This window comes from Danio rerio, chromosome 4 (genome assembly GCF_049306965.1).
Source record: "Danio rerio strain Tuebingen ecotype United States chromosome 4, GRCz12tu, whole genome shotgun sequence".
NCBI lineage: Eukaryota > Metazoa > Chordata > Actinopteri > Cypriniformes > Danionidae > Danio > Danio rerio.
The window spans coordinates 55,629,481-55,653,199 of record NC_133179.1 but is presented as its reverse complement, the minus strand read 5'-3'; the positions used below and the strand labels follow the sequence as shown (position 1 = coordinate 55,653,199).

Here is a 23,719-nt window from a genome sequence, read left to right as displayed (position 1 = left end):
TATATTTCACAAGACATCAGAAGCAACAGATGGTCAGAAATCCTTATCTTACAAACATTGAAGCAGGGCTTTTGCTTCATTTGGACCCGGGACTTCTGCAATGGTTCGTCCAGGCTTTGAAAACGGGACCTCTCGCACCTTATGCGAGAATCAAGCCCGTAGACCAACGAGCCACTGCAAAACAGCCACTTTACATGGCAACACTATCTGCTGACAAACCGGCATTCTCAGAAAAAAGGCCTCTGTGTAAGCCACAACGCCCATACAAAACAAAAGACAACTGTAAGGGTTCAACTGAAATTTGAACCTAGGATTTCTCATGGCATGAAGGAGATTCATACTCCTAGACCAGCAAGCCACTATTCAAGAAATATTTTATGTGGCGACACTATCTGCTGACAAATTGGAATTCTTTGAAAGACGTTTTTACGAAAGACATAATGCCCTGTAAAACACAGTACACCTGCAAGGGCTTATCCAGGTATTGAACCCGGGTCCTCTCGCAACCTATGCGAAAATCATACCCATAGACCAATGAGCCACTTAATTGAGAGAATTTCACAAGGCGTCAGATAGTCAGAAATCTTTCTCTAACGAATCAAGGGCACCCTTAGTGAGAGTCATACCCCTAGACCAACGAGCCACTGCAAAACAGTAACTTTATATGGCAACACTATCTGCTGACGAACTGGCATTCTCAGAAAAAAGGCCTCTGTGTAAGCCACAATGCCCTTACAAAACAGCAGACAACTGTAAGGGCTCAACCGAAATTTGAATCTGGGATTTCTCACGGCATGAACGAAAAGCATACTGCTAGACAACCAAACCACTATGGAAAGGAATGTTTATGTGCCGACACTATCTGCTGACAAACTGGAATTCTTCGTAAATTGTTTTTTTATGAAAGCCATAATGCCCTGTAAAACAACAGAATAACTGCAAGGGCTCGTCCGGGATTTGAACCCGGGACCTCTCGCACCCTAAGCGAGAATCATACCCCTAGACCAACGAGCCACAAAAGCTTGAATATTTCACAAGACATCAGAAGCAACAGATGGTCAGAAATCCTTATCTTACGAACATTGAAGAAGGGCTTTTGCTTCATTTGGACCCGGGACTTCTGCAATGGTTCGTCCAGGCTTTGAAAACGGGACCTCTCGCACCTTATGCGAGAATCAAGCCCGTAGACCAACGAGCACCTGCAAAACAGCCACTTTACATGGCAACACTATCTGCTGACAAACCGGCATTCTCAGAAAAAAGGCCTCTGTGTAAGCCACAACGCCCATACAAAACAAAAGACAACTGTAAGGGTTCAACTGAAATTTGAAGCTAGGATTTCTCATGGCATGAAGGAGAATCATACTCCTAGACCAGCAAGCCACTATTCAAGAAATATTTTATGTGGCGACACTATCTGCTGACAAATTGGAATTCTTTGAAAGACGTTTTTACGAAAGACATAATGCCCTGTAAAACACAGTACACCTGCAAGGGCTCATCCGGGTATTGAACCGGGGTCCTCTCGCAACCTATGCGAGAATCATACCCATAGACCAATGAGCCACTTAATTGAGAGAATTTCACAAGGCGTCAGATAGTCAGAAATCTTTCTCTAACGAATCAAGGGCACCCTAAGCGAGAATCATACCCCTAGACCACCGAGCCACTGCAAAACAGCAACTTTATATGGCAACACTATCTGCTGACAAACTGGCATTCTCAGAAAAAAGGCCTCTGTGTAAGCCACAACGACCTTACAAAACAGCAGACAACTGTAAGGGCTCAACCGAAATTTGAATCTGGGATTTCTCATTGCATGAACGAAAATCATACGCCTAGACCAGCAAGCCACTGTGCAAAGGAATGTTTTATGTGGCGACACTATCTGCTGACAAACTGGAATTCTTCGAAAGACATTTTAATGAAAGACATAGTGCCCTGTAAAACACATGACACCTGCAGGGGCTCGTTCAGGATTTGAACCCGGGACCTCTCACACCGGAAGTGAGAATCATACCCCTAGACCAACGAGCCACTAAATTGGAACAGTTTCAAATGGCCTCAGAAGCATCAGATAGTCAGAAAACTTTCTCTAACGAATCAAGGGCACCCTAAGTGAGAATCATACCCCTAGACCAACGAGCCACTGCAAAACAGTAACTTTATATGGCAACACTATCTGCTGACGAACTGGCATTCTCAGAAAAAAGGCCTCTGTGTAAGCCACAACGCCCTTACAAAACAGCAGATAACTGTAAGGGCTCAACCGAAATTTGAATCTGGGATTTCTCACGGCATGAACGAGAAGCATACTCCTAGACAACCAAACCACTATGCAAAGGAATGTTTTATGTGCCGACACTATCTGCTGACAAACTGGAATTTTTCGAAAAACGTTTTTATGAAAGCCATAAAGCCCTGTAAAAAGACAGAACAATTGCAAGGGCTCGTCCAGGATTTGAACCCGGGACCTCTCACACCCTAAGCGAGAATCATACCCCTAGACCAACAAGCCTCAAAAGCTTGAATATATCACAAGACATCAGAAGCAACAGATGGTCAGAAATCCTTATCTTACAAACATTGAAGCAGGGCTTTTGCTTCATTTGCACCCAGGACTTCTGCAATGGTTCGTCCAGGCTTTGAAAACGGGACCTCTCGCACCTTATGCGAGAATCAAGCCCGTAGACCAACGAGCAACTGCAAAACAGCCACTTTACATAGCAACACTATCTGCTGACAAACTGGCATTCTCAGAAAAAAGACCTCTGTGTAAGCCACAACGCCCTTACAAAACAAAAGACAACTGTAAGGGTTCACCTGAAATTTGAACCTAGGATTTCTCATGGCATGAACGAGAATCATACTCCTAGACCAGCAAGCCACTATGCAAGAAATATTATATGTGGCGACACTATCTGCTGACAAATTTGAATTCTTTGAAAGTCGTTTTTACGTAAGACATAATGCCCTGTAAAACACAGTACACCTGCAAGGGCTCGAGTGACGTCACTGACGTCACTGTCTCCGTTCGGTCGCCTACTGCGTTTTCTTGAAGTTTGGACTCGCTATTTACTCGCAATTTAAATCTTAATCATAAAATTCTTCCTCATTCGCTAACTATTTTTCTCTCCTACTTAGGGTGAACAAACCCTTAATACATTTATACAAACAAAACTGCTTTAAAACGGTCTGTCCCTCGAGCATCCGCCTGTTGTTTGTAGATTTAGCCTGCTAGCGCCGCTGGTCAGCTAAAGCTACCAACCTCTTTTACCATACACTTTTGACATACTGGCTTTGCTCTTTACCCGGTAAAATGTCGCTTGCGTCTCTGTCCTTGTGTGCAGGAGAAGCATCGATGGAGGCGTTGGAGCTGGAGCTGGAAGAAGTGGAGTCCCATATCCGGGCACTTCTGATGAGGTGGACGCGGCTGCAGGAACAACTGCTTGTTGTGCCTAACGCTAAGGCCGCCTCATCATCTAAGGTACGTGGAAATTACAACCACATCATTCCCTCTACCTCAACCCGCGTCCTTCTCTGTCCAGGCCCAGCACACCCGGGGCGCGGCTCGGCCAGGCGTCGTTCACACCGACACCCGGCTACCACGGCGCCTGGGTGCAGCCGCGTAAGGTGCTTGCCAGATCCTGGGGCAGAACGTCTCCTCCTCCCGTGTTCGAGATCTCCACGGAGAACCGCTTCTCCCCTCTCCGCGAGTCGGGTCCCGATGTGGCCATCATCGGTGACTCGATCGTTCGTCACGTCCGTGCCGCCTCCTCAAAAGGTAATAAAGTACGTACTTTCTGCTTTCCTGGTGCCCGTGTGAGAAATATTTCTACACAGATTCCAACCATCCTGGGTGCTGCCGAGAGCCCTGGTGCCGTTGTCCTCCACGTGGGGACAAACGACACCGGGCTCAGGCAGTCGGAGATCCTGAAGAAGGACTTCAGGAGCCTGATCGAGGCGGTTCGATGCACCTCGCCCGCCACGCAGATCATCGTTTCTGGGCCGCTTCCTACCTACCGCCGAGGAAATGAAAGGTTCAGCAGACTTTTAGCTCTGAATGAATGGCTAATAACATGGTGTAAAGAACAGAAATTGCTCTTTGCTAATAACTGGAATCTTTTCTGGGAGCGTCCTAGGCTCTTCCGTGCTGACGGCCTGCACCCCAGTCGAGCCGGAGCTGAACTCCTGTCGGACAACATCTCCAGATTACTTCGCACCATCTGACTAGCAGGTAAAAATTCACAAAATTCACATTATAGCCACCTAGACTCTTGTTCGTCCCACTTAAACATCAGTAACGCATATCTGGCAAATCCTATAGAGACTGTGTCTCTTCCTCGTATTATTAGATAGAAGAAATAAACGTACTGTGTGCTCCAGAAAAAATCTATTAAGAATCAAACCAGAAAAACCAGTAGAAAGTGAAAATACAAATTTCGTAAGGCTTGGTCTCCTAAACATCAGGGGCCTCATGTACGAAGACTTGCGTGGAAATCTTACTAAAACATTGCGTACGCACAAAGCTGTAAATGTGCGTACGCAGAAAAAAATTCAGATGTATGAAACACTGCGTACGCCGAATCTCACGCATATTCTTTTGTACATCTGAATGAACGTGAAACTGAGCGCAACATGCACGAGCACAAAACCCCTCCCTGCCTCCTCCCCCGTATGAATATGTTAATGACTATGCTAATGGCAAATCCCAACGAAAAAGTAATGGCAAAGCAAGCAAAAAGAGAAACTTTGAACAGAATGTGAATTGGAGGTGCTGCTTTTGGAGGTAGACCGGAGAAAAGCGGTGTTATTTGCAAGTTTGTTCTCCGGAATTAACAACAAAAGAAAAAAATAGAGTGGGAGAGTTTAGCTGATGCGGTCAACACAGTTGGGTCTGAACATCGCACTGAGTGTGTTAAAAAAAAGAAATAGTGTGGTTTATATCTGTAAAATGTTGCAGGACGTTTAACAGTCTCAGTGGCACTACTCGTAAGACGCATGTGATCAAGAATTGATATGTTTGAACATGAACTTGGCTCGAATCCAGCGTCTGATGAACTCTTTCTTGTTTTTTCCCCCGCTACATATCAGATTTTGCCAACTATTTATCACGAGAATGACAAGTAGGAATCATCAATAAGTTCATATCAATAAGCATCATATTTTATTTGCACATTTATTGAATGGAAATGTTTCTGATTCACGCATGCAAATTCATCTTCAGATAGTGTCTTTATAGCAATGTGCGTGTGGTAGATAGCTCAGATTGGGAAAACAGGCGACTGCTGCAAATTGTGCTTTAATGTTTAGCTGGTCAAATGTATGGTATGGAAACCTTATATACCTTATATTCTGAGCGTGAAACCAGGCGTACGCAAAGTTTTTGTGCGTACGCAGCGTTGATACATGAGGCCCCTGGTCACTTGCACCTAAAGCACTTATCATTAATGAAATAATAAAAGAAAACAATCTTAATGCACTCTGTCTCACTAAAACCTGGCTGAAACAAAATGACTATATTAGCTTAAATGAAGCAACTCCTCCAGGATTCTTATATAAACATGAGGCTCGTCAAACTGGTCGTGGTGGTGGAGTTGCATCAATCTTTAGTGATTTCCTTAATATTAATTAGAGAAAAGGACTTATGTTTAGCTCCTTTGAAGTATTATCGCTTAATGTTCAGCTTCCAGATACTATACAAAAACCTATGTTATCTCTCGCTTTAATCACCATATATAGACCCCCAGGACCCTATGTCAATTTTCTAAAATAATTTTCTGATTTTATTTCTGACTTACTAGTCAAAACTGATAAAATGCTAATTGTAGGTGACTTTAACATCCACATAGATGACACTAACGATACATTAGGGCTCGCGTTTATGGATTTAATACACTCACTTGGGATAAAGCAAAACGTTGTGGGTCCAACCCATCGCTTAAAGCATACATTAGATCTAATTCTGTCTTATGGAATCAAGGTTATAGACGTAGACATTATACCACAAAGTGATGATATTACAGATCACTACCTCTTACTATATAAGCTTGTATTTACCTGAAATCAGCAAACCCGCTCCAATACTCCGCCCTAGTAGAACTATTGTTCCGTCAACTAAAGATGAATTTATAAATAACTTACCTGATCTCTCTCTATTTCGTAATGCACCCGCAAACTCAAATGATTTTGATGTAGTAACCAGCAGTATGGATGCCATCTTTACTAGCACACTAAATACTGTGGCACCCATCAAATTAAAAAAGCCTAGAGAGATTAAAACTATACCATGGTATAATAGTCATACTCGTGCGCTCAAAACAGCAACCCGCGCCCTGGAACGTAAATAGAAAAAAACTAATTTAGAGGTCTTTAGAATTGCGTACAAAAACAGTATGTCCAGCTATAGGAGGGCTCTAAAATCTGCCAGGACCGAGCACCTGCGCAAACTGATAGAAGTAATCATAACAATCCTAGATTTTTATTTAACACCATCTCTAAATTAGCAAATAATCGGTCATCCTTGGAACAAACTACTCCACCGCAAATTAGTAGTGATGACTTCATGAATTTTTTCAGTAATAAAATAGAAGGCTTTAGACAGAAAATAGGAGATGCCAAACTTTCTGCACCGGCTTATACTCCAAATCCTGTAAATATTTCATTAAATCATAATAATAACCTACACTACTTCAAAATCATAGAACATGAAGAGTTAGTGAAAATTATAAATAGCTCTAAACCAGCTCTAAACCAGCTACGTGTATGCTGGACTCAATTCCAACAAAATTAAGCCTATTATTAAGAAACCGCAACTAGACACCAACAACTTAGCTAACTATAGGCCTATTTCAAATCTTCCATGTATGTCTAAAATACTAGAAAAAGTTGTTTCCACTCAATTATGCTCTTTTCTGCAGACGAACAATATTTTTGAAGTGTTTCAGTCAGGTTTCAGGGCTCACCACAGTACAGAAACCGCCTTAGTGAAAATAACCAACGATTTACTCTTAGCTGCTGACCGAGGGTGCGTCTCGCTATTAGTTTTACTCGATCTTAGTGCGGCATTTGATACCATTGACCACAATATCCTCATAAATCGCTTAAAGTCTACAGGTGTCCAGGGACAGGCTCTACAATGGTTTAAGTCATACTTAACTGACCGCTACCAGTTTGTAAATCTTAATGGACAGCCTTCACAAATCTGCCCAGTAAAGTATGGGGTGCCTCAAGGATCAGTTTTAGGCCCTTTACTGTTTACAATTTACATGCTACCTCTGGGAGACATTATTAGAAGACATGGGATCAGCTTTCACTGCTATGCAGATGATACTCAATTATATATTTCAACTAAACCTGACGAGACGTCTGAACTTTCTAAACTAACTGAGTGTATCAAAGACATCAAAGACTGGATGACCAACAATTTTCTTCTCTTAAACTCCGACAAAACAGAATTATTACTTATTGGGCCTAAATCTTGCACACAGCAGATCTCGCAACTCAATTTACAATTAGAGGGATACAAAGTTAGTTTTAGCTCTACTATAAAGGATCTGGGTGTCATATTAGACAGCAATCTAACTTTTGAAAATCATATATCCCATGTCACAAAAACTGCCTTCTTTCATCTGAGAAATATCGCTAAATTACGAAATATGCTATCCATCTCAGATGCAGAAAAGCTAGTCCATGCTTTTATGACTTCGAGACTGGATTACTGTAATGCTCTATTTGCTGGCTGCCCGCATCCTCTATTAACAAACTTCAATTAGTACAAAATGCAGCAGCCAGAGTTCTGACCAGGTCTAGAAAATATGATCATATCACCCCAATTTTATCCTCCTTACACTGGCTGCCTGTTAAGTTTCGTATTGAATTTAAAATATTACTTCTCACCTATAAAGCTCTAAATAATCTAGCTCCTGTTTATCTAACCAACCTTCTGTCTCGCTACAAACCAACTCGCTCTTTAAGATCTCAAAATTCAGGGCTTCTGGTAGTACCTCGAATAGCAAAATCAAGTAAAGGAGGTCGAGCCTTCTCTTTCATGGCTCCTACACTCTGGAATAGCCTTCCTGATAACGTCCAAGGCTCAGACACACTCTCCCAGTTCAAAACTAGATTAAAGACCTATCTGTTTAGTAAAGCATACACTCAATGCATCACCTAGCGGGTTCCACACAGGCTTCTGCATCTTGCTTATATACACTATGAACAGCAGCTACGTTAATTATTTTCTTTATTCTCTATTTTCACCTGGGGATACTCATCCCGAGGTCCTCAGATTATGTGGAGTCACTGATTGGATCCAAGACCAGCGACGTGATGATCCCAAGGATTCCATATCCGGGACCAGGCCATATCCTGAGCTGCTGCTGCGCTGATGGTCGTGGGGAGTGGAGAACATGAGTCTGATTCCAGCGACGCTCCAGGGACAGACGAGTCTTCGCTGAGGCCATCTTCCAGCCTAAACCACGGCGAATGAAGCTCTGCACAAGACCAGCGGAGAAATTAAAATGGTCGTGCCCAACTGAGTCTGGTTCTCTCAAGGTTTTTTTTCTTCACTCCCATCAGGTGAAGTTTTTTTTTCCCTCTCCGCTGTCGCCACTGCCTCGCATGGTTCAGGATTGGTAGAGCTACGCATCAATGAATTGGCTCTTCAGTGTTTGAACTCTCAGTAATGATTAAATCACACTGAACTGAGCTAAACTGAACTGAACTGAACTTAAACACTAAAACCTGAACCACACTGTTCCAGTTACTATGACCATTTATGTGAAGCTGCTTTGACACAATCTACATTGTAAAAGCGCTATACAAATAAAGCTGAATTGAATTGAATTGACGATTCACTTATTACTCCAGGGCCGAATAATGTTCTTTTCAGGGTTAACTCTTTTAGTTGCAGCTGGTGAATGAAAGAGGACATGTGTAACTTGGTCCAAAATATTTATTACTTTCCGTGTGGTACAACAAGTAAGTCACCAAAGAGGGAACATCACAGAAAATGGTCTCATTGCGAAAAAAACGCTCCTCTTTTCTCTCTCCCTCTCCCTCCGCTTCACTCACACCCCAAACTGCAGCCCAGTCCTGTTAAAAGACTCGCACATTTTACAACACGTGTAAACATAATGGTTGTTTGTAATCTTATTGTTTGTTATTATCAACGCGTTGCTGGTCATGTGTTGTTGATGTAAGATAGTATTCAGTTTGATCGGAATATTTATATCGATTATAACGAGCTCGCGTGAGAGCTGTCACCGCGCACACACACACACACACACACACTGTAGCACGGGGGAGAGGGGAGTTCAGTCAAAGGGGCTCTTTATATTCTGCTCTGTGTTTGTCATAAAGTCAGCTCAATGCAGGCTTTGTATCAAAATCTGACTCTGATGGCAACTCTGCCTCTACAGTTGAGTTAAACTCTCAGTGGTTTATCAAACTATTCATCGATCATTTTTCCGCGATTGACGGCAAGAATGAGCGCAGAAGCGCTGTCTGATTGACAAGCAGCACCTACATGTGACATGTCAAAACACCAAATAGGATAAATCTGTGCCGTAATTTTCTAAACGTACTAAAACGTATTATCTGTATTTAGCTATTTGCTTGTACGGTGGCTCTAAACTGTCAAAACACCTCTAAAAAGCCTTTTTTTTCAGACATGACATATTTGTAGATGTGTACATCAATGTAACACATTTTATTCATGACCATTTGAGCTGGTTTCAGTCCTTAGCTCTTTAATTTTTATCCTATTTAAGTATATTTAACTTGCTTGTTAAATAAATATAATTTTGTTATTTAAACTATTATTTTTATGCAACAATCAATGTGCATGTTCATTTGCTATAAAAAAAGGAAATAATGTTTTCCATGCAGATTTATGTGAAATGGTGAATATAGGTCTATAATCACCTTGCAATTTCAAAATCATAGCTTTTTTGCTTTAAGTATAGACTATTCAGTTAATAAGAGCAGTTCAATCTTTTATGAAGTTTGCTGTATAAAAATATAACAATTTAAAATATATATAATTATCGGCCTATACATATCGGCTATCGGCCTCCAAGTCTGAAGAATTATCGGTTATCGGTATCGGCCAAAAAATCCATATCGGTGCATCCCTAATTAAAACCAAATAAAAATATTTTATACCATTCTGTCTCCTCCTCAATCTGCTCTGTTTTACTTGGCATCATTTGTTTAATACTTTCTTTTAACTTTGCCATAAATGTATTAAATTCAACACATTTTAAAAACAAATGCATAATACCTTCATTTTCCAGTCCACATATTTTGCATAATGCATTCTCACTGCTTCCAATTTGTGCCAGTTTTGTTTCAGTGAAAATAACATTATGTCTGATGAAATAATCCAACGTTTCAATTTTTGCGTCTAAATATTTCCATTTTAAATTCTTCCAGATTCCCTCTTCGTCTATTTCCACAAATATTTTTTTTTCCAAAATTGTTCTGAAACTGGTCTTTTATGCACTTTGTTTCTGAAACAAATGTAGAAATTTTTGAGAACACATTCTTGAAAATCTTTCTCATTTTCCTTTAAAAACATTTTCACATTATTCCTTCATTCGAATCTATGATTTCAAAACTTTCTGGATCCACACATACAAATGTTGCCATAATTTATCGTCCACCCAAACTAAATAATGAATTTCTAAATGACTTTGCTGCTTTTTAACACATATTACCACCCTCTCACCTGATATTATAGTTTTAGGAGATTTTAATATTCATGTGGATAATTTTAATAACTCCCTTACAAGAGATTTTATATCCTGTCTTGAGAGCTTTGGACTTCAACAGCATGTCAATGTTCCCACACACTCTAAAGGACACACCCTCGACCTCATCTGCTGCTCTGGTGTTTCACCCATTGACCTCTCTGCTGAGGAACTCCCTATAACGGATAATTTTCTCCTCTCATTTAATTTTGCACTCTCTCTTTCTTCCACCAAACCTCTCCGTACTATTTCCTTCCGTAACATAAAACATATTAATTTAGAATCCTTTTTTTGCTAGTATTAACTCTCTTCCTGAAATTACTAACCTTTCATCACCAAATGATTTAGTTTCTCATTACAACACTGGACTTCACTATAAGTCTCTGTAATAAAGTTCACGGCCCTTTGGTCCTTTGCTGGGAAGAAGGAGGCGGAGAACCGACGTAGTTTAAAAATATTTATTAATAACAGGGACGGCAGCTCCTAACGGAGACAATGGGGGGGTTGGCGCCACAGCCCCTGCGAGACCTATATGAGATGGGCCGAGAGAACAGGAGATGAAAAAAAAGGAAAGACAGAGTAGACCAGGAAAGGGGAGAGAGGAAAAAGAAAAAAAAAACTGGGGTTCGGTTCTCCAGACACGCTGCCACTCGGTCCTCCACCAGCTGAGAGATGTGATGACGTGCTGGGAGCCCTGTGGAGGAATCTATCCACCCGTCCGTCTTCTGGCGTCTGGCGGCAGTTCTCCTGGCTGGCTGGCGGCATCTCTGGTCTCCTGCTCCGCTTCCGTGGATGGATGCAGGCTCTGGCATCATGGTGGATTGCGGCAACTCCCCCGGGTTCTGTGGGATGGCTCCCTTCAGCACTTTCCCCTTCGGTGGTGAGCCCTGCGTCTCCTGCTCCTCCCCATGCTGGGAGACGGCAGCAGGCAGATCCTTTCCTCGCCAGCCTCAGGCCGCCCCGGCACTCTGGGCAGACGAACAGGTTTCTCCCCCACTCGGGTTAACTCCCAAACACTCGCCCCTCTCTCAGCGGCAAGGGCATCTGGACAACGCGTCCCTCCTTCTCCCGGGCTTCGGCACCACTGTAATAAAGTTCATGGCCCTTTGGCCGCCAGGAAGAAGGTGGCGGAGAACCGACGCAGTTTTAAAATATTTATTAATAACAGGGACGGCAGTCTCCGTGTCTAAACCAAAACGAACGGACGGCAGCTCCTCACGAAGACTGCCGTCAAACTGAAAGCAAAAGTAAAATATGTCCGGGCCCGGTCCTCTCTCGGCTTCCTCTGCCATAGTTCCTCCTTTTATGGTCCAGAGCTCCTTCCGTGGGATCCGAGGCATTTCCTCTGTCTGTCACCGTTGTGGAGGAGAGTAGAGCCAGTGTATGGGTTAAAGATGAACAATGAGCTGCTGATGTTATTCTGCATGTTTCTCTATTTAAAGACAGCGGCTGATTAGTTGCTGATGCAGTCAGAATGTCTCTGGTGATTCCAGATTTACTTGTATGTGTGCTGTTGTGAAAAATAAGACATTAGAGTTAAACCAAACTTTTTTAATTAACTAAAATAAGTTATCATTATAAGTATGCTTCTAAGCATATTTAGCACATTACTTCATAAACTCATTCAGCAGTTGACCAAGTTGAGGCAGTTGCTTTCAGTGAGCAAAATGAGTTCACTTGAGTATTGTGTAAATCAATGTAGTCCATGTATTTTTACAGCAACATACTGTAAAATAACAGTACATTGCTGGCAACTGCAGCTGCCAGTATTTTACTGTTTTTTAACGGGACAATTTTTAACAGTGTATCTACACCAACTACAGCATTTCTCAGACTTCTTTTTTCACTATGGTGTAATTACAGTGGTGAACATCACATACAACAACAACTGTACTTACTCCTGTAACTTGTTTGCAACAATGAATTTTAAATATCTGCGTCACATATTCATTTAAATAAATGGATCATCATTGTGTGCAGTCATCTTTAGTAAAAGCTGCCTGACCTTTAACTGAATAGGACCGTTTAACATATAAGAAACCCGTTGACAGGTATAGCTGTTCATGCCAATACCAACTTGATAGACTATTACATGAACATATTACATGAACAGGACCTGCCTAACATCTCTTAAGACAAATAAGCATAGTGTCTATAACAATACATGCTTGATTGCCCAGATCAATACAGTCGCTACATCTGAATGGTGCTTTTTCACACATTTTAAAAATAACAACTATTTGTAAGCGAAGTTCTTATCCAATACCAGTTTAATACCTCAAATAATTATACATGTGAGGCATCACAGTGGTGCAGTAGGTAGCACTGATCGCCTCACAGTAAGAAGGTCGTTGGTTTGAGTCTCAGCTGGGTCAGTTGACATTTTTGTTTGTGTGTTCTCCCCATGTTCGCATGAGTTTCCTCCAGCTGCTCTGGTTTCCCCCAAGTCCATAGGAACTGTTGAACCATACAGTGGCTGTTTTTTGCCCCTGTATTCTCTTTATTTGCATTCAGCAGAAACAGTTTTGAAATTAGTAGAGGATGAGTAAATGACAGAATTGTAATTTTTATGTGAACTACCCCTTTAATGCTTATGTAAGTAAAGGTAAATTAAATATTACTACAGATATTGCTAAAGAATGGCAGGAAACGTGGAACACAGATAATAAGAGACAACAATTCATGTGAAAAAAGAAACCCTATATAGGCCTATGAAGTTGTAGAAATAGAAGAGGTCATAATTATGAGGATGAGATTTGGACTCATATTAATAGAAAGTGTTGTAGACATACAAGTCATTATAAAGTGGATTAAAAAAGTTAAGAAAATGTTTAGATTTAAGGTTTGTGAGAGAGAGAGCAGACAAAGTGAAAATCATGGGAGAAATGTATCAATAAGTCATGACTGCAACAGATTGTGGCAAAAAAAGTTAAACAAAAAAGACTTTTATTTTGCCGTGGCGCGTGACGTCATCAGGCGAGCTTGGCGCGGTGGAAGCCGGAAGCAGTTGGCCACGGTCGACAGAGTAATGGCGGCGAATTCAAACAATCAAAATAATCCAAAGAATAGAAATCGAGAAAATAAAGTTGGGAATGGATCAGAGACTCTAAGAGTAGAGAATAGTGGTGAAGAGGAGGAAGAGGATGATATGGATATAGGATGGACACAAATAGAAGGACGATACGGGAAAAAAGCATCTAGGAAAAGGAAAAAAGGTAAGGAGGACGCATCGGAAAGTAGTTCGCTAGCGAGTGAGGAGGAAGGGGTTGGAGAAAAAGCCAAATTAGGATTTAGGATAATATTAAGATTCAAGGAAGAAACGGGAGTTTCAGGAATAAATCCAATGATGTTGACACATGAATTAAAGAAACAAGTAGGTGAAATCGCATTCGCAAAGGTGCTTCAGGATGGTGCGTTAATGATTGTGTGCAAAAACGAAGAACAGAAAAATAAGGCAATGAAAGTAAAAACAGTGGGGAAGAAGGTTGTTACGAGTAGTAAGATCATAGGTCAGAATTCATGGATATTTGGCGTGATAAAAGGAGTTCCTATTGGGGTAACAATGGAGGAATTAAAAAAGAATCTTGATGGAGGTAAAGTCATAGACGCAGTTAGATTGAAGATGAATAGAGAAGGAAGAAGAATGGACAGTCTGTCGGTGCGCATTAAATTTGAAGGAAGAGAAATGCCAGATAAAGTCAGAATGGGATTCATCAGCTACCCAGTTATAGAATACAATGCACCCCCAATGAGATGTTACAACTGTCAGAGGTATGGGCACACAGCAGCTTTATGTAAATCAAAAATAAGATGTGCGCGATGTGGAGGGGAACACGAATTTGGAAAGTGTGAAGAAGGAGTGGAGGTGAAATGTTGCAACTGTGGAGGAGGACATAATGCTGCATATGGAGGTTGTGAGGCAAGAAAAAGGGCAGTGGAAGTTCAGCAGGAAAAAGAAAAAAACAATCTAACTCACGCTGAAGCAGTAAAGATGGTGAGGGAAAAGAGGAAGTCAAATGAAACAGTAAGATTGGATTCAGGTAAGAAAAATGAAGGAGAAGAAAGAATTGGTGAAAGTAGGTCATCAGAGGATTTGGCGTTAGTAAGCAAGAAAAATTTTGTACTCTTCATGGTAGAAGTAATTAACTGCACTGCCCAAACAGAAAGAAGAACAGAAAAGATACAAATAATAATTAAAGCAGCAGAAAGGTATCTGGAAATAAAGGGTCTGAAGAGTGATGATATAAGAAGAAGCCTCAGTTCAGATTTTCAAGAGAGTCAGGAGATAGGAATAGGTTAGTAGGGTTATGTTGAGAATCCTACAATGGAATGCAAGAAGTCTATGTGCTAATGGACAAGAGTTTAAGGGATATTTAAGTAAAATGAAAGAAAAACCTAATGTAATATGTATTCAGGAAACTTGGTTGAACTCAAGGTTAGATTTTGTTTTAAAGGGATATGTAAGTGTAAGAAGGGACAGGGAAGAAGGTATAGGTGGAGGTTGTGTCACGTTTATAAAAGAAGGAATGCCTTATAGAACTTTGGAAAAAGGAGTAAACCTGGAATATATAGTGATAGAAATATGGTATGGAATAAAAGAGTATGTTATAATAAATTTTTATAACCCATGTAAAAAACTAACAATGGATAGTATGGAAGAAATTAAAGGTCTAAATGAAGAAAGGGTTATATGGTGTGGTGATTTTAATGCACATAATACACTATGGGGAGGAATAATAACAGATAGAAATGGTATGGTAATAGAGGAGATTATAGAAAAGAAAAATTTGGTATGCATGAATGATGGAGGATATACACGAATGGATGTAAATGCAAGCAAAGAATCAGCACTTGACCTAACAATTGTGTCAAATTCACTGGGTGGAATTACAGTATGGGAGGTCATAAGGAAATGCTCAATTGGAAGTGACCATTTTCCTATTATTAGTTCAATTATAAATAGTGAGAATAAGAATGTTAATAAAGGTAATTCTGGAAAATGGAAGTATGAGAAAGCTGATTGGGAGAAATTCAAAGAAATAAGTGAAGAAGGGTTGAAAAAATTAAGATGAATGAAGATATTGAAATTGAAAGGTTATATGCAGAGTTAAGTTATGTAATTCGGCATGCAGCAAATGAAATTATTCCAAAGAGTTCAGGAAAAAGAGTAGGGAAAATGGTCCCATGGTGGAATGACCAGTGTACAATAGCAGTAAGAAAAAAAAGGAAGGCATTTAAAATTCTAAAGAGAACACATAACTTGCTAAACTTGATAGAATATAAGAAAGCTCAGGCAGAAACTAGGAAAATAATCAGAGAAAAGAAGAAAGAATATTGGAGATCGTTTTGTAATGAAATTGGGAAAAGTACTCCGGTTGAGGAAGTATGGAATATGATAAGAAAAATGAGTGGTATTAGAAGAGAATATGAATACCCAGTATTAAATGTAGGAAGCAAGAATGTAGTAAATGATAAAGATAAAGCAGAAATGTTTAAAAATGAGTTCTTAAAAGTAAACAGCTCCAATAACTTGACAAATGAAAGTAAGAATATGAGAGAAAGAGTGTTATCCGGGAATTGTAATATAATGGAAAAAAGGACAGTTACCGAAGGTACTAGGATGTCTTGTTCACCTTTTCAGAAATGAAAAGGGCATTAAAATACACCAAGACATCAACTCCAGGACAAGACAATATAAGCTATGTGATGTTAAAAAAGTTAAGTGAAGAGTCACTAAGGAAAATTCTGGAATTTTGTAACAGGGTGTGGGAAGAAGGAAAATTGCCTCTAGAATGGAAGGATTCATTAATTATACCCATAAAAAAAATCAGGTAAAGACCCTAGTAATCCTTTAAGCTATAGACCAATAGCACTAACATCACACATGTGTAAATTAATGGAAAAAAATGATCACTGACAGACTTGGGTATCACTTGGAGAAAAATAACTTTTTCTCCCCTTATCAAAGTGGATTCAGAAGTGGAAGAGGTACAATGGACTCAGTTATTAATTTAGAAACAGACATTAGGAAAGCGTTAACTAATAAGGAAACAGTAGTGGCAGTTTTCTTTGATATTGAGAAAGCATATGATATGCTATGGAAGGAGGGCCTGTTAATTAAGTTGAACCAAATAGGAATAAGTGGTAGACTATTTAATTGGATTAAAGAGTTTTTAATTGAAAGATATATTAGAGTAAAGATTGGGAAAGATGTGTCGAGTAGAGGAATTATTGAAAATGGTACTCCACAAGGCAGTGTTATAAGTCCTTTGTTATTTCTAATTATGATTAATGATGTTTTTTCAAGTTTAGAAAGAAATATCAATAAATCTCTGTTTGCAGATGATGGAGCTCTATGGTTAAGAGGCAGAAATGTGGATCATATAGTTAATAAAATGCAAACAGCATTAATTAAAGTTGAGAACTGGTCAAATAAATGGGGTTTTAAATTTTCAGTGGAAAAAACCAAATATATTTTCTTTACAAACAAAAAAAGTAGTATTGACCTAAAACTGAAAATATATAATATAGAAATAGAACAAGTAAAAATGATCAGGTTTTTAGGTATGTGGTTAGATTCTAGAGCTACATGGAGTAATCACATCAGTAAGATGCAGGAGAAATGCAAAAGAATTTTGAATGTAATGAGATGTATTTCTGGGCGTGAGTGGGGAGCAGATAGACTAGCTTTAAAAACTATTTATGTAACAATGATCAGAGCAATTTTAGATTATGGTTGTGTGGCATACAGTTCAGCAGCAAAGTCACAATTAGAAAAACTTGAAAGAATACAATCCCAAGCTCTTAGAATTTGTTGCGGAGCATATCCTTCCTCTCCAGTTCCAGCTTTGCAGGTGGAGATGGGGGAAATGCCAATTCAACTAAGAAGGAAACAACTGATATTGACATACTGGGCAAGAACAAAAGGCCAAGAGGTTAATCATCCTGTAAAAACACTAATGGAGGTATGTTGGGAATATGGGAAAAAGAAAATTAATAGCTTTAACTGGATTATTGAGGAATTAGTGCAGGAAATGAAATTAAATGAATATAACATTATACCATCAATAGTTCTACCAACAACACCTTTATGGATATTACCACAACCAAAAATAGACCTCAAATTATTGAAAGACAGACAGGAAAAAGGACATGAGTTAACAGAGGGATATCTAACAAGAGAGTATATCGGGACAAAATATGATCAGTATACACACATTTTTACAGATGCATCAAAAGATCCGCAAAGTGGCCGGGTGGGGATCGCATATATTATTCCAAGTTTAGATGTGTTAGAAGGGAAAAGAATATCTAATCATTTTTCAGTATTTACAGGAGAGCTGCTAGCAATTATGCTAGCAGTCAACAAAGTTTATGAAATGGATCTAAACAAGTCGATAATATGTTCTGATTCAACTTCAGCGTTACTATGCCTGGATATTAAAAAATCGGAAACTAGACAGGACATTATAATAGAAATTCTTCAATTATTACAAAATTTAGAACAGAAAAACAAAATAGTTGAGTTTGTATGGGTACCAGCACATTCAGGAGTTGAGGGCAATGAAGCAGCAGATAGATTAGCAAAAACAGTAATGGCAAAAGAGAGGATAGAAATGAAAATCAGGTAGAGTAGGGCTGAACTTAAATCAGTAATTAAAAAGGGAATACACAAAAAGTGGCAAATAAGTTGGGACAATGAACAAAAAGGCAGACATTTATATGCAATACAACCAAAGGTAGGACAGATTTTGAAATCATGGGGGAGCAGGAAGGAGGATTGTATTCTTTCAAGAATAAGGATAGGACATACAGGGCTGAACGCTACATTACACATGATAGGAAAACATCCAACAGGGTTGTGTGATGGATGCGGAGAAAGAGAGACAGTAGAACATGTAATCATTAGTTGCAATAAATACACAGAGGAAAGAAATATGTTAATTAATGACCTACAGATAAATGATTAACAAATAACACTGAAAGAGTTTTTATATCAGGAAGGAAAGAAATGGTTGATTCAATTCTTAAAAAGAACTCAGTTAATACATAGGATATAGAATGTCTAAATATATTTATTTAATTAACTTAATTATTATTTTATTTATAACAATATTAAGCTTTCTCCTCTCATCTACTATGTTTTCTATGTCTCGGCTGTGAAGGACCTGAGCTGTAGATGAAGGAGCTGAACACGCAGCAACATCGAAGGCTCGGGTTTTGAAGAGTCAAGAGGTAAAAAATAAATAAATAAATAAAAATAAGAGAGTCTCTGATCCATAACCCACAGTAGGTGGCGGTAATGCTCTGATAAGAATGCGAACCGCCAATAAACACCAGGAAGAAGAAGAAGAAGAAGGGGCAAAAAAGCTAAACAAAAAAGACTTTTATTTTGGCGTGGTGTGTGACGTCATCAGGCGGCGCCGCTTCAGCGCTTTGATTCAACTGGAGAAAGGTTTGTGTTTTTAAATGTTTACGGATAAAACCTGATTTAATTAAAGTTTCATGTTTTTCATCCGATGCTACATTGTGTACCTGCTGTTGGAAATATTATTTTAACCCTTTATACAGCGTAGTACTATTTTATTCTGAGTAACCGAGGGCTTTTGTTTGAAACAGAAAAGTGTGTAATGCGAGCTTTAAAATAGAGGTAAAGTTGGTTTTATATTCACACATTTGTTCATTTAGAAGTCTCTATATTGTTTACCATGTTACTTTGAATATTTGATCAGAGTTAGCCTGCCAGTATGACTTGAATTCAACATTAACACTGTTTATTTGACTGTGAACAATGTTGTACTTATGTACTTACAATGTTGTAATTATGATTTTACTATTAAAAGTTTGCTAATAATACTTTTATGAAATTAATTTATTAAAGAAAAGTCTGAATGTGCAAATATAAGACCAACTTTACCTCTATCTTTACCTCTATAACCTGCGACCCCCACATTCATTTATTTAGCAGTCTCTGTATTGTTTACCATGTTACTGAAAATTTTCTGTCAGAATTAGCATGCAAGTATGACTTCTAAACAACATTAGCACTATCTAATTGACTGTAACCAATGCTGTACTTTGGTAATTATTAGCTGCTAATATGATTTCCATATTTAGAGTTTGCAAAGAATACATTTAGGAAATTTTATTATTAAGGGGAATGTCTGAATACCCAAATATAAAACCAACTTCACCTCAATTATCTATAGAAGTAAAGTTGGTTTTATATTCAGATATTCAGACTTTCCCCTTAATAATATCATTTCAGAAAAATATTCAAACAATAGCCACAAATGAGCTGATTAAAACTAGTACTCCATTTCATAGAGCTAGGTTGGTTTTATATTCGCACATTCTGACTTTGCCCTTAATAATATAATTTCAGAAAAGTATTATTTGCAAACTCTAAACAGCGAAATAATATTAGCAGCCAATGAATATCAAAGTGCAACATTGTTCACAGTAAAAAAAACAGTGCTAATGTTGTTTTCAAGTTACACTTGCATGCTAATTCCGATCGAATATTCAAAGTAACATGGTAAACAGCATAGAGAATTCTAAATAAACGAATGTGTGAATATAAAACCAACAATACCTCTATGACCCCTCACTTTGAGAACCACTGTTTTAAAGAAAGTTTTACCTGATTTCTTTTTGTTAATTACTCTCATTAATAGAAACTGTTGAAGCAAGTGTTGAATTTTGTTTCTGTTCATTGTTTTATTATTTTAAATAGGACATTTTTATTGTTTTGTTCATTTTAAACAGGATAAAGTGTCCAAACACAGAGAAAAACTCCTGCTGAAGCGACTGATCTCCACACTGTTATAAAGATGGCATTTATTAAAGAGGAGAGTGAAGATGTGAAGATTGAAGAAACATTCACAGTCAAACAGGAAGATCCACAGGAACAAACAGGTTGATTTTCATTCTCAAACACGAACTTAGTCATTTGATCCTCATTCAGATATATTTTATTAATAAGAATACTAAATTAAATCCATCTTGCAGCCCTGAGTGTGCTGCCTAGTTCTCCTAAACGCACACAAGCACTCATTGAAAGACCAAAAAAAGTTTATTTTGTCTCTTGTTCTCATGTCTTTTGTCTTTCTTTTATGTATTATTAGTCTCCCATTTTCTCTACCTGCTTAAGGTTATTGCATTTCTTGTTCTCCTACTGTTTGTAAAGCGTCCATGAGCACTGGCGCTATATAAAATAAATAAAAACAATAAATTTAAAAAGGTTTAACTGAGCTGGCGATACTTGACCTACAGTATTCTCATAGAAGACTCAGAATTTTAGGCCGTAAAAAGTCTTAAATTTACTCAAATATTGTGTTGGAGGTCTTAAATCTTTTTAAACAATTTATATATATTTTTTTAAACAAGTCTTCATTTTCCTTTGTTCTTGTTTTGTTACCCAGTCTGGCCAAAACCCATACAATCACCAACAATCTACCTAAATAAATCTTTAAACTTTTTATTAAAAAAGGTAATTTTAACCTTATTTATCATAATGGTTTAATTATTTTCCTTACAATATCATTTGTTTAAATGTGCTCTATGTATTTACTGCTGAGGACATCAACCTGGACAGATTGTTCTGCATAGATTTAGTTTATTATAGTTTTTAAAAACTTTTAGAACATTTGTCCATTTTTAATTATTATACAGAAAGTTTATGTTTGAATACAAGTTGAGCTGGCTTGTTTTTACACATTTTTTTTTTCAAAGAAATATCTAAAATATATTAAAAATATATATTATTCATTTATTATTGTATTATTAAATGTATTCACTTGTAATATTTGTTTGATGGGGCAAATAAAAACCTTTTCGATCTGGGCCATATGAAAAGTTCTTTAGCCTTTAGCCCTTTATGAGTCTAAAATTTCATTCATAATGGTCTTAAAAATGTCTTAAGAAGTCTTACATTTAACTTGGTAAAACCCACAGAGACCCTGGTTTAAAGTATGTCAAAAAATGTGGATGCCCCTAATATTAAACATGTTGAATGAAATGTACACTAAAGTAATTAATTATTATAAACATTGTACTGTCTCAGAATACAGTGGAGGAACTATGACGTCACTTTGTAGGCTAATCGGCTGCTAGCATAAAACTGGTTCCCTCGTGAAAATCCCTATTTGATTTTCCCATAGGATTTTCGAAGATTGCGAATAATAAGCTCTGTGTTCAAACACTGTTCATTACACTTACACGATTTGTTCAGCCGGATAATTGTCACACGAGAATACAACATTGAGCACTTTTGGATCTTAAATGCAAACGCAAGACTTGCAAAGCTAACATTAGGCTATAAACGGACTACAGCGCCCTCGGGGCGCTCGTCAGTGACGTCAGCCCCACCCTGCTACAGACGACTTATCAAGCTTATTTTTAGAAATAACGTCCATGACAAAGAGTTAATCTCTCTGTGTATTATATTATAATCCACGCTATATACTATAAACTAATAAATACGCAAACACACAAAGACCTTTGTGCCTTTTGGATCGTTTTTACGTGGGAAATACATCTGTTTTGCTTTGCGGTTGTTCTAAAAGTTAAAAAAAATTTGTATAAATGTGCCTATATAGTACTATTATGAGACATTTAAATAAGTGTATCGCTCGCGTGCACACAGGCCGCTTACCTTAAACAGACGACAGAAATTAGGCGTGTGGAGGAACAAGTCTATCAAATGCCTGCAAGTTTCATCATGGACACAGAACAACATTCAATATTCCTTTTGTGTCACGAAGTACAGCGAAAAGCAGCCCATACAGTCACATCTGCTATACGTTTTATGGAGGAGTGTAAATACTGCAGTTTAATGTGTTCAGATGAAGAAAAAAAGACGAGAAATCACTTGATCACGTTAAAATGACAGTTAACATGCATGTATTTTTACACATTTATTCACACGTTTGCATTACTGAGGGCAGGAAAGAAACAGGCTGCACTGAGTATCTTCATATTATCGTTTAATTAAAAAAATGATCTACATATTAGTCTGTCTCGACAGCCTTTACATGTGAAGGAATTATCTACACACAATCTGAATTCTCAATTAGAATAATACAACAAACTATAAAATACTATTCATGAAAATACTTAAATCACACACAAATCCAAACGCCCAACACAAGCGAGCTGCGCTCCAGACCAGAGGCTCGTTTAAGGTGCGCCTCGCCTTGACAGCATTGTAAACGAGAGCAGGCGTGCGCAGTAAGAGGAGGGCTCAAAAATTACATCAGAAGTCGGACACCTGCTGAATCTCGCTGTTATGCCACCTGGAAACGTCACCAGTGGCGGAGATCTCGTTCGCGTTTTTTATCGCAGACGAATGACCTCATGAAAAAATACTATGGTGATTTATAGTAAATATTATTGCATTTTTGAACATGTTTTTTCAGTTTTGGGTTATGTTTATAGTTGTTGTGATACCAGAGCAACTATAAAATTTAAATAGGCTATTTTATAACATGGTTCAAAAGCACTACAGTATACATTACTTTAGTATTTTTAATGTGGGAGTGGATGCAATAGAAATATCACAGTTTTTACAAACAAATTTTCAGAATTACAGAAGATGAACAGCTCATTAACTAAAAGGGTGTATTTAAAATATAATTCTGTATATTCAACAAACGTTAAAAGAATAACAAAATAAACAGCTTATACAGCAAGAAAACTTTCAAGAAACCTAATTTGGCTACATTATAAATAAAGTAGCCATAACAAGATGCTTTTGAGTGACAGGTCATGACAAATGTTTGTTTGACAAAAAAGTCTTAGGGGGTTAATTATATTGACAAGCTTATTAGGTCTATATAAACTGATATTACTCCAGCCAGACTAAAATAAACAGCCCAAGACATTCTCCAAAATAAAAACTATTAGACTGTAGGAAAAACTATGAAAATGTTCTTGGTCCATTAAACATGACTTTTGACTTCACATAT

At 38.2% G+C, this 23,719-nt stretch overlaps 1 protein-coding gene and 1 non-coding gene across 4 annotated transcripts in view; one reads left to right on the top strand and one right to left on the bottom strand.

The window, feature by feature from the left end:
* Window positions 1-23,719, top strand: part of LOC137491239 (uncharacterized) — an 83,226-nt gene that overhangs the window by 40,655 nt on the left and 18,852 nt on the right. For 2 of the 3 annotated variants that reach the window (XM_068220384.2, XM_073948810.1), the window contains exons 1-2: window positions 19,164-19,206; window positions 20,520-20,669. In XM_068220384.2, the coding sequence (XP_068076485.2) occupies window positions 20,585-20,669 (85 nt within the window). In that variant the 5' untranslated portion in view covers window positions 19,164-19,206; window positions 20,520-20,584. Of the gene's footprint in view, window positions 1-19,163; window positions 19,207-20,519; window positions 20,670-23,719 lie in introns of those variants that run through there. The other variant, XM_073948809.1, reaches the window with a different exon arrangement.
* trnap-agg (transfer RNA proline (anticodon AGG)) lies at window positions 943-1,014 on the bottom strand. The gene has a single exon. It is a non-coding gene; the product is annotated as a tRNA-Pro (tRNA).